General features: G+C 45.1%; 2 protein-coding genes across 2 annotated transcripts; both read left to right on the top strand.

The window, feature by feature from the left end:
- Nucleotides 1–6,106: 6,106 nt before the first annotated feature.
- On the top strand, nucleotides 6,107–6,991 carry LOC306917211 (solute carrier family 25 member 53-like; the record flags this gene model as incomplete). Its single annotated transcript, XM_079495343.1, has 1 exon — nucleotides 6,107–6,991. One exon carries the CDS (start codon nucleotides 6,107–6,109, stop codon nucleotides 6,989–6,991), a length of 885 nt encoding a protein of 294 aa, XP_079351469.1.
- A 4,114-nt stretch (nucleotides 6,992–11,105) lies between these two features.
- tmsb4x (thymosin beta 4 X-linked) lies at nucleotides 11,106–13,950 on the top strand. Its single transcript, XM_079495809.1, has 3 exons — nucleotides 11,106–11,260; nucleotides 12,409–12,521; nucleotides 12,904–13,950. Exons 2-3 carry the CDS (start codon nucleotides 12,422–12,424, stop codon nucleotides 12,936–12,938), a joined length of 135 nt encoding a protein of 44 aa, XP_079351935.1. The 5' UTR covers nucleotides 11,106–11,260; nucleotides 12,409–12,421; the 3' UTR covers nucleotides 12,939–13,950.
- The last annotated feature ends 3,009 nt before the right edge of the window (nucleotides 13,951–16,959 follow it).

Raw genomic sequence — 16,959 nt, forward strand, 5'->3', positions numbered from 1 at the left:
TGAATAGGCCTGATTGATTGATTGATTGAAATATTTATTAACAGTTTGCAGAATTACAGTACATTTCAAGCACAAACTCAATACAAAGGCTGTTAACTGTGAGTGGACGACCCAATTAAGCATTACACTTGTTTACAAGAGTGTCCACCATGTTCAATTCATCAAAACAAAGAACAGAACAGGAATTCATCATAATGGAGGTAAAAAGGGAAAAGAAACATATACAGCGAGGGGAAAAAGAGGGAGGGGGGGGCGGTGGGGGGGATTCAGATTTTACGGGGGCCAGTTTCGAATTGCAGCCGTCCGTAGGTGCCTTTGAGAGCGGTTTTGAAGGAGTCAAGGGATTCACATGTCTTAATGACTGTTGGTAGGGCGTTCCACATTTTGGTGGCATAGGATCGAAAATAATTTAGTCCCTTTACTTGTTTGTGCCGAATCTGGGTTGTACATGGTTCGTTGCACTCCCTACCGTTGGAAGATGTGGTCAAAAGCACACATTCGATGGCCATGATGCTCATGCATTGTGATCAGGGCCAAATTAGCCATTAGGCCGCTGGGGCCCTTGGCTCTCAGGGGCCCTTCGGGGTAACTGGACCACGCGGTACTTGGTTTGAGGGGCTCTTGGGGCCCTTAATTGGTGGTTGGTTGATTGTGTTAAATCTAGGTCGATAAAAATGCGGGGGAAAAATGAAAGTTTTGCGCACGTGCTATGGGATCCCCCAGAAAGATGTTGGCCCAGGGGCCCTCGTGGCCCAGGGGCCCTCGTGGGGGCAAATCCATCCCTGGCAGCATAACATTGAATTCACTCACTTCAGTCCATCAAGCATGTCAATAATGGGTGACCAGATCTTCTGAAATATAGGATTCCCTTTATGACAAGATTAATCTAATTATTTATAGATGCCAACTCCTTTATCCACACACTCAATTGTCTGAGGTTTTTCCTCTTTATTATTATTATTATTATTATTTAGGAACTAACTTCCTAGCCAGCAATGTAAAGAGCGAAATGGCCTGGACTTCATACTTGTTCCACCAGACCAAGAAACCGTCTAGAATGGGATGACAAGGTTGTTGTTCTTAAATAACGGAAGAAATGTGATGCTGGATGCTGAAAGGATTGATTGATTGATTATTTTATTAACAGTTTGCAGAATTACAGTACATTTCAAGCACAAACTCAATACAAAGGCTGTTAACTGTGAGTGGATGACCCAATTAAGCATTACACTTGTTTACAACAGGGTCCACCATGTTCAATTCATCAAAACATTTAGAGACGTACAAATAGACACTTCTGGAGAGCACTTCAGGAGAGCAGCAGCTGTTGGAAAGAGGCAATGGTGGCCATCAATATACACATTTCTCAGGGAGCCAATATCTTTTACAACTAGCCCTGGCTCAAAAGCCGTATTGGAATATAAAGGAGTATTCAGATACTTTTTAGGGGCCTTTGTCAATGCTAAAATCTGAGACCATACATCAAAGAATTTCAAAAAATAATTTTGAATTATTATAGCCCGGCTGTGTCCCTTTTCATTCTCATATATGGAGATTTGGAGATTTCTGTATCTGTCTCTCTGTGTCCCTTTATTCCTATAATCGATTCTCGCAATATTAGATTAGATTAGATTCAATTTATTGTCACTGCACATAGTATACAAATACTTTGACAATGAAATGAAGAGTGGCGTCTAGCCAGAAGTGCAATACAGTAATGCAGTAAATGAGAGAATAAATGCAGAAAAATGTACAGTATGTACAGTAATGTATACAGAATAATAAATAGAATAAATAGTAATGAGTATGATGGTAGAACCAAGCATAATCTGGATAAGTATTATGAGAAGAAATAACTGTACAGTGCAAGTAATGCATATATAGCATATATACAGTAAGCACACCCACCCCACACATACCCACCCTCAACATGCTACTGAATATAAGCATGAGTTCAGATGGGTAGAGGGATGAATATACAGCTTTAAACTTTTAACCAAAAAAGGAAAAAGGCAGAATAGTAGCCACTAGTGGCTACTGTATATGGCCATGGCATTTATGGCATGGCCATATACAGTATGTATACAGTAAGCATCTGTGAGTTATAATTAACAGGTTTGAGAATTAACACCTGTTATTTTCTTTAGGCTTGAGAGCTGAAATGGTGTGGTTTTGCACAGAAGCAGTGGCTTCAATCCATGTAGCTCCTACTGTATGCTGCCTTCTGACCGGTCACTGTCCCACCATCACCATCACTGATGAGCCAAGCTAGCAGCCTCCTCACAAGCATGGTTTGAAATGGAACCACACGTTGTGTGACTGGGGAGTTTCATTCAACCTCGTTTTCCAATAATGTGGATCAGCTGCTGTTTGTTTTCACTCGTGAATGGATCTTCAAAATGTTAACTTTTCAAAAGTGTATGGTAAGATATGCCTGTTTTTTTTTTACTGTACACGTGTCATTTAACATCTTTGTTTCTGTCAGTCCTACTCCAGTCCGTAGCACTTAACCTATATTTACTGTACACGTGTCATTTAACATCTTTGTTTCTGTCGGTCCTACTCCAGTCCGTAGCACTTAACCTATAGATGTGCAGTCATGCAGACATGTCTTGTTCCTTTGCTCTCATGTTTGTGTTACTAAAGCTTGTTTCTTTCTTTCTTGGCATGTTATTTAGATAGCTGCTATAGGTTCAATGTCTGGCCGGCCTTTTTTACTTTTTTGTAAAAGTATCAATACTGCAATCTAGAAATACTCTGTTACAAGTAAAAGTCCGGAATTTAAAATGTTCCTGAGGGAAAGTACAAAAGTGAAGTACAAATACCTCAAAACTGTACTTAAGTAAATGTACTTTAAGTAATGTTACTTTCCACCATGCACTGCTGGCTGCTCGCTCTAGATGGTATTGGGCCTACCTGCTATCTATCACATCACATTCTAAGTGTTTATAAAAAACAATTAGTTCAAACCATAGGCTATGTGTTTTAGCTCCTTAGATTGCAATGTACGTTGGTTTATATATGTCTATATAGCTAGAGACATATATATTATGCTCTATATGCAGGCGGCCAATTTCGAATAATACCGTATGTCACATATATGTTGCACATATAAAAATAAATATGTTCATATATTTCATTTTGTGGGGGGGTGCGCCTGCTAGGTCGGGAGGCAACAAGGGGGTGCATGGCCAAAATAGTTTGGGAACTGCTGCTCTATAGTGTCCCTATTGTAGGCAGGTCAAAATGGGCAAACATTCATTGAAAAAAACAGCAGATCTACAATGCATCACAATGCATCGCAACACAGCATGCCGTGAGACATGTACTGTAGATTGGCTATTTTCGGCAGAGAGATTTGGTGTGGAAGGGGGAAAAATAACAGGCCAAGGTATTAATAGACCCCAGGGCTGGGGGGGACACCTGGGTCAAAGCTCACCGGGGTTCAGGAGGGACAGCTGCCAGTTTGGGAGTTGAAAGGTTTCCGGTTCGATCCCACACCTCCGCCTGGGTTATAGTTTTGAAGTGTCTTTCACCAAAAGTTTGAGAACCATGTCCTACAGCAGGGGTTCTCAACCCGTGGGTCGCGACCCCTCGGGGGGTCGCCAAATTATTTTAGGGGGTCCCCAAATTATTTTCAAAAAAAAAAAAAAAAAGTTTTTTTAAAAATTTTATTTTCACGATTTTTCAAAAATAGCAGACCTACAAGCTCGTAGCGCGCCACTTGGTGGCGCGCTATGAGCTTGTAGATCTGCTATTTTTCAATAGCTAAATTATAACAATGCTTAAAACACCAAAAGGGGTTCCCGCCCAAAATGGTTTAAGGTTATTGTAGCAGTCAATTTATATTGGGGGTCGGGAGGGGGCGGGGCTGGGGTCCCGAGACGTTGCCAAAGCATTTTCGGGGGTCCCCGGCCAAAAACGTTGAGAACCCCTGTCCTACAGGACATTCGATTCATTTTCTAAGATTCTCCATGAGCTCATCACGTTCATTTGTAATGATGAGATCAACGTGCATCACATTATGGCCCGTTGTGAGCTCGTAGATTATTGATTTTCAAGTAGCCAATGTATAAAATCAAAGGTCATGAAGGTGTTTTTGTTGCTATTTTGCTGGGGACCCCCTCGAGGAACCCCATGGGGTCCCCGGACCCAACTGTGAGAACCACTGCTACAGTATAGCAGTGTTTAGTTTTTTAGTTTTGGACAGTTTTGGACATACAGTATACGGTTTACAGCCAACAGCAACGATATTCACACACTGACTAATTCAAAGAGCTTTACTTAAAACCCATTTTGGGCGGGAACCCCTTTTGGTGTTAGCATTATGTTATGCTTTAGCTATTGAAAAATAGCTAAAGCCACCGAGTGGCGCGCTACGAGCTTGTAGGTCTGCTATTTTTGAAAAATCGAAGAACGACTGACATAGAAACATAGCTTTTTCAGAAAACTGTCAGGATGTAGAAGACATTTTTAGAATCTGATCTCAGGTCAAAATGGGTTAAATGTTCCAAAATCCAAAATGTGTTCCCAGTAGCCTTTTCTAGAGCGTTTTTTTTCTTCAAACGGGAGGTCTGGGGAGCCCTGAGGTGCCCTTGAGAGAGTTCCAAGGCAAGGGGTTCCCCAGGGTCTAAGTCTTAGACCCTCTATTCAATCATCGTCCAAAAATAGCAGACCTGCAAGCTCAAAATGTGTCACAATGTGACACGTTAGAGATGGAGTGCCGTGATTTTTCCAGTTTTTCATGTGTTTATGAGGTGACAGTACTACTTCATTAGACCCCTTGGTGTGTTTTTTATGTGCAATGATGTCTCCCCTTATATGGTAAAAGGGTATCTTTGAAAAACAAAGAAGGGTCCCGCACACTGTCAGAAAACTTATATGGTGACATCACAATATCATAAAAAGTATCGGCATCAAAATGTGCTTAAAGTACTAAATGCAAAAGTACTGATATTGCAGAATGTCCCATTCCACACATGTGTACAAAATCCTTTGAAAATAAATAATCAAAATTTAAATCTCCAAAGTAACTATAGTTAGTAACCAAAGTTTTCAAATAATTTTAGCGTTGTAAAAGTAAAGTACACATTTTGGCTCTGAGATGTAGTAGAACGAAAAGTATTGGAAATACTCAAGTAAAGTACAAACACCTGTTTGAAATGTATCCTCAAGTACTACAGTAAATGCACTTATGTTACTTTACACCATTGGTGACATTCTTGTGTCTTTTACGTACCATAAGGGACGTCTCGGGAGGAGAGTTGAAGAAGGACCACATCACACAATAATGCACATACTGTAGTAGGCCTACACACCAGCTGCAGTGACAGGTCCGTTGAGCTGCTGCGTGCTTGTCTGCTGTGATCACAACACAAGAGGTGTTCAGCTCTGTTCCTCAACTCATCTGCATAAAGGTATTTACGCTTATTCATGGTAGGACTGGCCCGTCTGGCCGTATACAATATATATCTGCATGCACGCACGCACGCACGCACGCACGCACGCACGCACGCACGCACGCACGCACGCACGCACGCACGCACGCACGCACGCACGCACGCACGCACGCACGCACGCACGCACGCACGCACGCACACACACACACACACACACACACACACACACACACACACACACACACACACACACACACACACACACACACACACACACACACACACACACACACACACGCACACGAATACCTTGTACAAAGGACAATAGGAGAACAGCCAGATACAAAGTGCAAGGTAAAACATTGTTACATACTGTACAGTATAGTTGACATACTTGTCAGACACAGCAGTCATAAATCATGAATAAAGGAAACAACGCCTCCTCCAAAATCCAAATTGAGCGGCTACCTATAATGGCTGACACTGAGCAGTACTTTGCTACTGTAGCTGCTTGGCCCTCCTTTTGGAGAGGCCGGCCATTTGTAGGCCCCTCACAACCAACTTGTGCACATGCCCTAGGCTGCCAAAGATAAACATACATCTGTAGCTTATAGCTGAGAGATGGTCTGCTCTGTGTTGATAGTTAGAGAACAGAGTCATTTATTGAAATGGGTGTTTTGTCTCTGATCTATGTCTGTGCGTTGCAGATGGGGCAGGTTGCTGCTGGTCAAGGCGGGGAGCGCTGGGCGGCCAGCCGGACGTCTGGCCTCCAAAGCTACATGGACGGTGGAAGGTCCACTCTGATCTCCAGCCTCTCCACGAGCATCGTGTTCCCCATCAACAAGACTGTGTTCCGCCAGCAGCTCCACAACACAGCCATCCTCCAGGCAGTGGGACAGCTGTACAGAGAGGGTCCCCGGAAGCTGTACCGAGGGGTCACGCCGCGCATGCTGATGAAGATGGTGCAGGGGATGCTGCTTTTTGGCGTCCAGGACAATCTCCTCCGCCGGCTCTCCGCGTCCCCTTTCGCCGGCGTCCCGCCGTCCGCTCGCCCGGCGCTAGCGGGCTTGGGCGCCGGCCTGGTTGAGGCTCTGGTCCTGGCTCCGTTCGAGCGCGTCCAGAACGTGCTGCAGAACGGCCAGAACGACCGGTGTCTGCCCACGCAGAGGAGCGTGCTGGCGAAACTGAGCTCCGAGAGGCTGGCCTCGGGCTTCTACAGAGCCTTTCTGCCCATAGCGGTCCGCAACGCCCTGGGGAGCTGCCTGTTCTTCGGCCTGAAGGACGGGCCGTGCGCGCTCGCCGAGGCGTGGGGCCTCGGGCCGGCCACCGCTGCGTTCGTGACCGGCACGCTGATCTCCGTGCCCGTCAGCCTGGCTGGGTATCCTCTCTCCGTGCTGGTGGCCAACATGCAGGCCCAGCCGCCGGACGGCCAGACGGCAGGAGTGCGGGCCTGCTGGATGGAGCTGTGGGAGTCTCGGCAGCGGCGCGTGACCCTGCTGTACCGCGGCGGCTCGCTGGTCATGCTGCACTCGTGTGTCACGTGGGGAGTCACCAATGCCATATATGAGCACCTGCGGACGTGCAGAGGCTGACCTACAAGCTTGTAGATCTGCTATTTTCAAATGGCCAAAATGTATATATGGGGCTGAAGTGGTTAATGTTTGTTTTGTAATAGGCTAATAATCCAAATCTACAAAGTAACTATAGTATAACTAAAGTTCTCAAACAATTAGTAGTGGAGTAAAAGTACAATGTTTGTCTCTGAGATGTAGTGGAGTTAGTAGAGTAGAAGTAATTTGTGTATTAGGTATTGGAAATTGGATTTACTCAAGTACACTTAAGTACAGTACTTAAGTAAATGTACTTGTATGTGTGTGTGTGTGTGTGTGTGTGTGCGTGCGTGTGTGCGTGCGTGCGTGCGTGCGTGCGTGCGTGCGTGCGTGCGTGTGTGTGTGTGTGTGTGTGTGTGTGTTTGTGTGTGTGTGTGTGTGTGTGTGACCACTGCTAACCACACAGTCACATCAAGCGGCTTCAAGTCCCATCCACTCCCGTTATAAGGGGGAAAAACGGAAACACTTTTCTACCCACGCTACAAGTTGAAGCGGAGTGTGGAAGTGTGAAAATGCATCAACCAGGGGTTTAAAACCCCGGAAGTGATGCCTGATGTGAAAGGTAGTAGAATGTCAATAGGCCTATCTCACAGCCCCCTTTCCACGCCCACTTCCGGTAGATAGTGGTGTCATTTAACATTAGGCATTTACACTTTTTTTCTCTGGAGAATCTAAGTACATTTTCTAATGTTAAAATGTCAAAGACCGATAATAATATGAAGAAAACACAATGGTATAACAACTCAAATAAGTAGAATAAACCTTACCTTTACAAAACGGTAGTTTGTGGCTTGTGAAAATACCTCTTTTAACATGGAAGCCTATGGACCGCAAAAGAAATAACACCACTAGCTCCAAAAGGGGGCGGGGAAATGCTGTGAGATAGGCCTATTACAGGACGTGATCAATCAGACTGCCAGTAAAACAACTATAGAAAGGAATGTTACAGAAGGTCTGCAGTGCATAAATAAGCCCCTCATGAGTCATTACAAAGAGCAATGCACATTTGAGAAGTCAGTGTTGTAGAAACCATAGGCACTGCCTGGTCGACAGAGATGGGAGGGGGTGGGGGGGATATCCTCCGTGTGACTCATCTGACCATTATGGGCAGATGAGTCATCCTTTACCATAATCCACAAGTGGGCGAGTGGTTGTGTGACGTATGGTAGTGTACACCAAGAGAACAATAGGTCTAACAATAGGTCTGAATGCTTGACCCCCTAGTGAGAGATGGGGTCCGGTCCGGTGACTATAGAGGGAATGCGCGTGGCATCATCATCAAACCAGGAAGTTATGCAGGAATGCCTACTGAGTGGCAAAAAACGACTTTCTGGCCTTGACAACCTTGACAATCTGATTGCATTAAACAACATTAAACAATGTTAAATTCACTTTGCATGTTGCTTTGCCACTCGATTTGCCACTCGATTCACTTTAAGCACCATTCACTTTAAGCATGCGCAAATTGCGCATACCCTCTATTCTATTGGGGTGACCAATTAGGGGTGTAACGATATATAATTAGTAACTGTATCGAAATATCCAATTTAATTTTAAAAAAATCTACGTATATCTACAATATCGGAAAATATTGAATCGTATCGTTTGGTCTATCGATAAATGTGTGTATTCTCTGTGTTCATGTCAAGGCGTGCATGGTTTGTCCATAATGTGTTTAATTACAATATCCATCTATTTGCCAGAGAATCACTGTGTTTGCTTATTTATATCCATAATAATAAATCTTACCCTTAAAAAAACCTTCACTATCCACACGTTTCACACATATTTAATGTATTTGCTGAATAGTTACTGTATCGATTTCAAATCATTGAATCGTATCGTATCGCCACAATGAACCAATATTGTCCCATGTATCGTATCGGACGTCAACCATGTATCGTGATACGTATCGTATTGCTGTTAAAATGTATCGTCACACCCCTAGTGACCATGCATTCAGTAATGCAAGAAAGTGAAGATTTTCTATTGTCTTTGACAACTGTTGGCAGGCAATTGTGTGACATGATCCGTTGAATTAAAGACATCATTGTTCTATCATTGACACCTGGAGGTGGAGGCCACCAACACATATATGTAGAAGAGTGGCTCACAACCTCAGCCTCAAAATCTATCTCCCTGAGCCATAGGCAACCGCAATTGCCTTTGGATTAGTGGTTTTCCACACCAGAGAACCATGGGTTCAAATCCCGGGTTGGGGTGTGCAAATTTCCCTGTCGGAGGTTAAAAGGGGTGTTACAGATTTTACGGGGGGCATTTTCGAATTGCAGCCGTCCGTAGGTGCCCTTTGAGAGCGGTTTTGAAGGAGTCAAGGGATTCGCATGTCTTAATGGCTGTTGGTAGGGCGTTCCACATTTTGGTGGCATAGGAGAGAAATTAATTTAGTCCCTTGTTTGTGCCGAATCTGGGTTGAACATGGTTTGTTGAACTTCCTCTGGTGTTGAGGGTGTGAACTAGACATGGGTAACTCATTGGTGGTGTAGCGAATCTTGTGGACCAGACCCATTGCAAGATGCTGTACTCTGTCGTCAACCTTAAGCCATTCCAGCCTGTCAAAGTGGGCCCCCTGTCCACTTTGACAGGTGCCCACTTAGGTGGGTTCGGGGAGTGAGGCCAAGTAGTAGCCTGACCAGTTTGTTTTGTGAAGTCTGGAGACTGGAGCCTTGTTTTAAGGGCCTTTGAGGTTTTGATTGATTGATTGAAATATTTATTAACAGTTTGCAGAATTACAGTACATTTCAAGCACAAACTCAATACAAAGACTGTTAACTGTGAGTGGACGACCCAATTAAGCATTACACTTGTTTACAAGGTGCTGTGGTAAGAGTCGAAGAAACCTTAGTACAAGGGCTCCTGAGGCTGTTAGGGTCTTCAAGGTGTTTTTGTTGACCAGTGAGGAGATCCTGTATAGGAATCTTGTTCTTTGGTTGATTTTTTTGATTACGATGATATGGTAAATAATGGTATGAAGATAGACACAGCTCTAATTGCCCAGTAGACTGATCTCTATGAATGCTATGTGACACTTATTTAAGTCATTTCTAGGTTTGAGGTCTCCTTGCAGGCAGGAAAGATATTAACCACCTCACCTGTGCTTAATGATTGAGAATTTTGAGCTTGAGCAGAGTGGTGGCCCCGCCCCGGTGCCAATGATTGTGAGACGCTAGGGGCTTGACTAATGTTTGTTTACTTGTGCTGAGAAATATGATTACGGTATGCAACTTGGATCTCCGCCATCTATTTGTAAACAGAGAGACCCGAGGCACGAGTAGCTGCCTAATATAATGGGATCAACTCAACAACCACCAGGACGAGTTCAAGCACAGGGGGGCAATCCGTCGATCCTTTCATAGGCTTGGAAACAGCGATTCAGCACATTGACCAATTTGAACTTGTATTCGGACCTGCTTCAGAGAGGGCCGTGACGTAAGTAACACGGGAACATTATGAATTAAATGCTGCGCTCTGAATCGTAAATTAAGTTTAGTTAATTTATGAACTCTCGCTTCAGAGCAACAGCTAGGTTTAGGCTATACCACTGGTGTGTAGTAAATTAATTCTCCACAAGATGGCGCCGTCTCTACATGCATACCGGTACGTGTGAATCAGAAAACAGAATAGAAAGTGACCATTCTGAAATCATCAACAACTCACGTTCGGTTCTCTCTCTGCCCGCTGTGTTAAAAACTAAAGTGTATTTCTGCTTTGAATACGTGTTAGATTTCAGAGACATAAATGTTCTTGCAGCATTACATTACATTTTATAATACAGTCTCAAAATGTTCTCTTATGTTAAGTTTAGATCCCATAGCCTAGATGGACTGTGTGTGTGTGTGTGTGTGTGTGTGTGTGTGTGAGAGAGAGAGAGAGACAGTGTGCGCGTGTGACAGTGTGCGCGTGTAGGCCTATGTGTGTCCCATGTGTTTGTTAGGCTATTATTATTATTATTATTATTAATAGGCTAGTAGGCATAGTTGTTTCTTTCCCCACATTGTATCGCCGTCAAAGGTTGCCTTGACAACCAACTGACTAATGACAACGTTCTGCGTCCCTGCGGAGCATGGGATGCAGACTCCTCCATCCTCCCACCCACAAGACGAGAGGCTGGTGCCTGGTGACGTCGGGTTGCCTCATTAGCATATTTCGGAGTATATTTAATGGTTGCGCAGGAACGCGCCATACTGCTGCAAACCCTCACAACAGACTTTCTTCCCCTCAAGTCCAACTCCGGTAAGCAACCATGAAAGAAACTCTTCTAATAGTCTGATCAACATCTGCTTCTTAAACCTATGACTGGAGAAAACCATGTCAGACATTTGGTTGAGATGGATATACTGCAGTGGCATTCATTTTTGGACTGTCAAAGAGTCGAGGAACGGCCGAAAAAAATGTGACTATAATGGTGTATTGTTTTTTGTCGTGGATGTCAACTGTCTTTGACGGCGACCGACCGCTTATAACTGATTACAAGGGAGGGGGAAGGATTGGAACGCACGCCTCTTCTCCTCGGCACAGATTTTAGGCGTAGCAGCCAGCAGCGCATTTCCTTTGTTAGACCGTTACATGTGATGATGATGATGATGCGTGAGGTGCAGAAATGTTGTTCCGCAAAATGATGATGATGCGCATTTTACGAACGATTATGATTTAATGCGGTTATTGTTGGCAAAAGCCCTACCCGTGACTAATTGAACGGGTATTTATTGACGCGTTAGGAAGGTGGACTTGACTGTAACGCCCGTTGAATGAGGATAATGCAGAATATGGGCGGTGGTTCCTAAGATGTCCATGCTCCTCCACACAGTGTGTGCGACGTGCGTGTGTGACAAGTGAATTTGCGCATGCACGTGGAAAGTCCCCCACAATTCACAGAGAGGCTATAAGTTACTACAAAATTACATATTTATTTCACTTTTTTTTTTCTTTTTTCAGATTATCTTAAAAATAAATTGTTGAAAGAAAGACATTGTATATGGTCTTATTTTGCGCCACGTTTCAGTCTCCGCACCCTATTGTTATGTAAATTATCCTTTTTGTTCATTGTTCAGCAATGTGCAACACATGATTTCGGCTATACTTCATGGTATGACATGTGTTGCGTACCAAAGAAATGGCCCAAGCTCGCACGGAGCTTGTGGATGTGCTGTTTTCATGTAAATCAAGGCTTTTAGATAACGGGGCTGGGCTGGCCGGGATCACACACTGTGCAAGAACCGCAGGCCAACAAAAGAATGCGGACGCAACCTGCTTGCACAGTCAGTGAGGCAGGCAGGCGGCCAGCTGGAAGGCTTTGAGGAATAAAAAGAAGGGGGGGGTAAAAAGCGTTTCATGTCTTCTGCGGTCTCTAAAACTGCGTGTCTGAACTCGTTTCCCGACAGATACACTGCAACCATGAGCGACAAGCCAGACATCTCAGAGGTGACCAGCTTCGACAAGACGAAGTTGAAGAAGACGGAGACCCAGGAGAAGAACCCCCTGCCCTCGAAAGAAAGTAAGACCCTCCTCGCAGTTATTAATTATGCAATATGGCTTTGGGGTGTGTGTGTGTGTGTGTGTGTGTGTGTGTGTGTGTGTGTGTGTGTGTGTGTGTGTGTGTGTGTGTGTGTGTGTGTGTGTGTGTGTGTGTGTGTGTGTGTGTGTGTGTGTGTGTGTGTGTGTGTGTGTGTGTGTGTGTGTGTGGTGACTGAATATGACGCATCTCTATTGTGTTGTTGTATAAAGTTCTCGCACTTGATGTCGTGCTTTACAGCAGGCCTTGCAGTCACATCAGACTGTACAGGCTGTAAGTTTTGTTTAGTTCATGTAAAACAAACAATTGTTGGGTGGAAAGGATCTCACATCCTCTCTCTCTCTCTCTCTCTTCCTCTTGGCAGCCATCGAACAGGAGAAGCAGGAGGCCTCTTCGTGAAGCCCCTCCCTGCCCGTCATGCACTGTCCACCCTCTCCTCCCGCATTGCCTTCTTTTCACGTCACTTCTTTTTAGCTGTATAACTTTGTAAACCGAAATTGTGAACCGACAATGACGACGACCAAAACAACGACAACGGAACCGCACGGTCTGCGAAACGAAAAGAGCGGATGACGACGTCTCAACATCCGAGGAGGGGGGAGAGAGAGCCCCCACCCCCCTCCCCCCCACACACACACCCACCACGCACCATTAACCCTCACTATACCGCCTCCCACCTTGTTACTGTGATGTTCGTGTTCCTTCCATCGCGGAGTTGAGAGAGAGAGAGAGCTGCGTCCGGGTGAGAGTGCAGGAGATGTTTCCCAACCGCCAACCTGTCACCGATTGGACCCCCCCTCCCCCCCAAACCCCACCCCTTAGGGAACATGGGCGTGGTCCAACCTCCCAGGAAGTACGTCACTTGTCTCTCGCCACCATCTGGCTTCCTGCTGCGGCCGTGCATTGTCACGCCACGATGCTGAGGCGTCAAGCTTTTTTCCTATTTTTTATAATTTTTTTGTTGTTGGTATTTTTTTTGTCTAAAATTTCGGGGGAAATGCACAAGTCGTTTGTTTCTGCGCTGGTTCAGTGTAATAATACCAATGTTCGTCTGCCAGAATATTTTTTTTTAAAGCTCGGTTGGGGAAAGAGTTAATGGAATCCACCTAGATCTTGGAAATAACACCCAAATGGACTTTATTTACGTTTGATATTTTTGCAATTGTATCATACTTTGGCCCTTTTTAAATGTGATTTGGGATAGCTTTTTCATGTTGCACGGTTGCACCCCACCTCTGATTTGTGTCAAATGAGGAAAGCAAAATATACTGGAAATTGAATCAGTGTTCGGTGAAAACAAAAGAAAATGTTTGGCGTTTTGTAAAAGTCCTGAAAACCATGTTTTTCTGCCACCAACCATTACCAATAATGGAACCACATAAAATGTAATAAAAAAGGATTTGTTACTAAGGCTTGTGTCATGAAGTGTTTCTCCTGGTGTATACTGGCATTCATATGTCAGTATATGTTGACATTCCATCAACCCTTCTTCATTCAAACATTTCATTATGGATTCACGGACTTTGGAAGAGATTACTGTAGTTATGGCTTGATATAATATATACTAGCTTGCTGTTTATGTCTCTGCTGTAGTCAATGATTGACAGCTTTTGTGATTAACCTATTTTTTACAGTAGGCCTAGTTCAAACTGTTATTGCCAAATGACCCTTAAACATTACGGAAGAGGCGGAGACTGTCTTTTTGACAAGGTTACACTGCATGTTTCTATGGATGAGTTCATTGTCTGCTGATATTTAAGTTGAATGAAGTTTATACACACGCAAGCTGGGGGATAGAGCATTAGTAGGCTATTCATTCATTGCTTCACGCTTATTTCATTGCCTACATGGCCGTAGTAGTAGCACTAAGCCCCATGTCGATAGAACTGACTTATTTAACTTGTGACGAGGTCAGCCTCTGAGACCAGATCTCTTGAAGACATCCGGTTCAGTCTGTTGTCATGCATTTGCAAATACAGGAAGGAAGACATAAAGCGGGAAAACAAGCATGAAAGCACTTCTTCCTTTAAGGGTCTGCCTGAACAACCTTTTCTGTGTGTATGCTAGTGTGCAGGCCGCTTATAGCACACACGACTGCATCCTGACTGACAGAACAGCATATTCTCAGTGGGAGATTTACTGCCTTCATCTTAAATTAGCCCTCGCTTGCAAAGCCCTAGCTAGTATTAACACAACATTACAATGGAATCTATATGCAACACATCCATTTGTCCCGGAACAACATATTTTCAGATGGGCGTCCGCAGCCAAATACAGATATTTCTGGGGGTCCATAGGTTTTTCAGAAAACAGTTTTTTTTTCAATCGGCATCAGGTCTAAATGAGTTATCCCTGCTGTCCCTATTTTGGACAAAATGTATTCTTCTTAAACTACGAGCTCACAATGCCTCGTGATGCAACAGAGTATGTGCATATAGGGTTGAAGTGTTTCTACTCGACACTGGTATGGTGGTCCCGCTGCTCTGATGGATGAAACGCTAAAAGGGTTGCAACGCCAAGAGGAGTCTGGACATGTGGAAAGATCCAACGTTCAACATTCTGAAAAGGACAAACGAGTCAAGACGGTTCCACACGCAGTGCCCTGATAGCAATGTGTCAAGATTTATTACTGATCCCCTCACGGGCAAATGCAGTCACTAGAGCAGCCAGATTACATAACGGCACATAAAATGCTTTTAACTGGTGCGCGAAAAAGGCATCTCATAGACTGGCCACTTCTGGTGATGGAGGAAGGAAGAACGCCCCCTTATCACAAAGACACACGGCAGGTTATCAGCCATTCCTTCACAGGCTGCAATAATTGCGATGCGTCTGCTTTCAGTGTGTTGTACTTACATGTAAGTGGATTGGTGTGTTAAGACATTTGCTGTTAATAAGGCATTAATCTGTGTGTGCGCTGGGGTTATGGTAGGGTTAATGGGAGGTTAGTGTGTGTGTGTGTGTGTGTGTGTGTGTGTGTGTGCTTACACACCGTATGTTTTTCTCATGGCTACTATGACATCAGCCCTGAGAGGATTAACACCAACCCATCCCTCTCTCTCCCTCTATATTACCACCTCTCTCTCTCTCTCTCTCTCTCTCTCTCTCTCTCTCTCTCTCTCTCTCTCTCTCTCTCGCCCTCTATACTGTACAGTGGTGTTAAAGTGCACTGGACAATGCATGTCTAATGCAGTGTGTGGCTGCGCGGTGTGGCAGGCCTGCTCATTGTCTGTGAGGGCGCGTGGGACAGCGGAGGAGGGTCCCGGCCGGGGCGAGGGCAGATGGGGGCGGGGCCCCTGCGCTCCGGGCAGGGTCGGTCCAATCGCGAGGCGGGCCCCATGCAGGGGCCCTCTGGGTGACTTGGTAACCCATGGCAACGACAGCTGCTGCTGCTGAGTCACTTCCTGGTCGGCTGCTGAACATTTGTTGCCCTCTTGGGCACACAGACACCAAATGCCTCCCGAGTTACAGTATACTCAACTGTATGTACTCCGACCGCCGATGCCTCGCCTCCGCAGGGACAGGGATTTTAGCCGTGCCGCCTGTCTGGCGCCACGCCAGCGTCTTTGCTGTCTTTAGAATCTGGCCACGCCCGTCCAGAGCATGGCTGAACAGCAACACTGGACGCGTTTCACAATGTGGCTGAACCTGCCCTGGAGGAGAGGTGTTTCACAACCCAGCCAGGCCCTCCTTGCATGCATGGCCAGTTTGGCCACAGCACTGTGGATCTAATCCCACTGTTTACTGTCTGACGGGGACAATGTTTTCGCCTGTGGCAGTCTGTCTGCTGATAGCTAAGTGTAGCTCTGGTGATGTCGAATGCATTTATCTGATGTTATATTGAAATGTGTGTCGGTTTCTGTTCGCAGTGCAGAAACAGAACACCAGATCAAAGTGTGTGAGATGCAGTTATTTTCAAGTCCTGCTGTTTCCTGGGAAGATGGATAGCTAATAACGGAGGACACATAAGGAACTCTTCCACAACATTACAATCTCCAACCGCACACACAGATGAGGGCAAGTGGAGACGAGACAGGAACGTTATTCTTGTTAATTGCCGGATGCGTTGAACCAGAAGACGAACACAAATCCAGTTTCTTCTCAATCTCTCCTCTCTTGCGCATGTGCATTTTCACACCTGCTCAAGGTTCTTTCTCTGCAAGTATCAAATCTAACATGGTCTGAAACTCATTGGCCCGATTAATGTAGGATTTGACTGATGGCCACAGACAGACCCCAAGAGCTTTTCACAGGCTGTTGCACAGGGGGATTGTGGGTCATTGCTCTAATGCCCCTGATGCACTTGGTGCTCGCTGATGGATCGGGGGTAGGAGGGTGGGGTTGTTTGTCATTGGAGCATAGTGCCAGACAGACAGACAGACAGACAGACAGACAGACAGACATAACGGGTGCTGAGGCA

Source organism: Electrona antarctica (assembly GCF_951216825.1).
Source record: "Electrona antarctica genome assembly, chromosome: 24".
Lineage (NCBI taxonomy): Eukaryota > Metazoa > Chordata > Actinopteri > Myctophiformes > Myctophidae > Electrona > Electrona antarctica.

What these genes read in the sequence shown, in the direction of transcription:
- tmsb4x (XM_079495809.1), top strand. Translation starts at nt 12,422, where the DNA reads ATGAGCGACAAGCCAGACATCTCAGAGGTGACCAGCTTCGACAAGACG. An exon ending in CCCCCTGCCCTCGAAAGAAA is followed by an intron (nt 12,522 to 12,903) that starts GTAAGACCCTCC and finishes TCCTCTTGGCAG; the next exon opens with CCATCGAACAGGAGAAGCAG.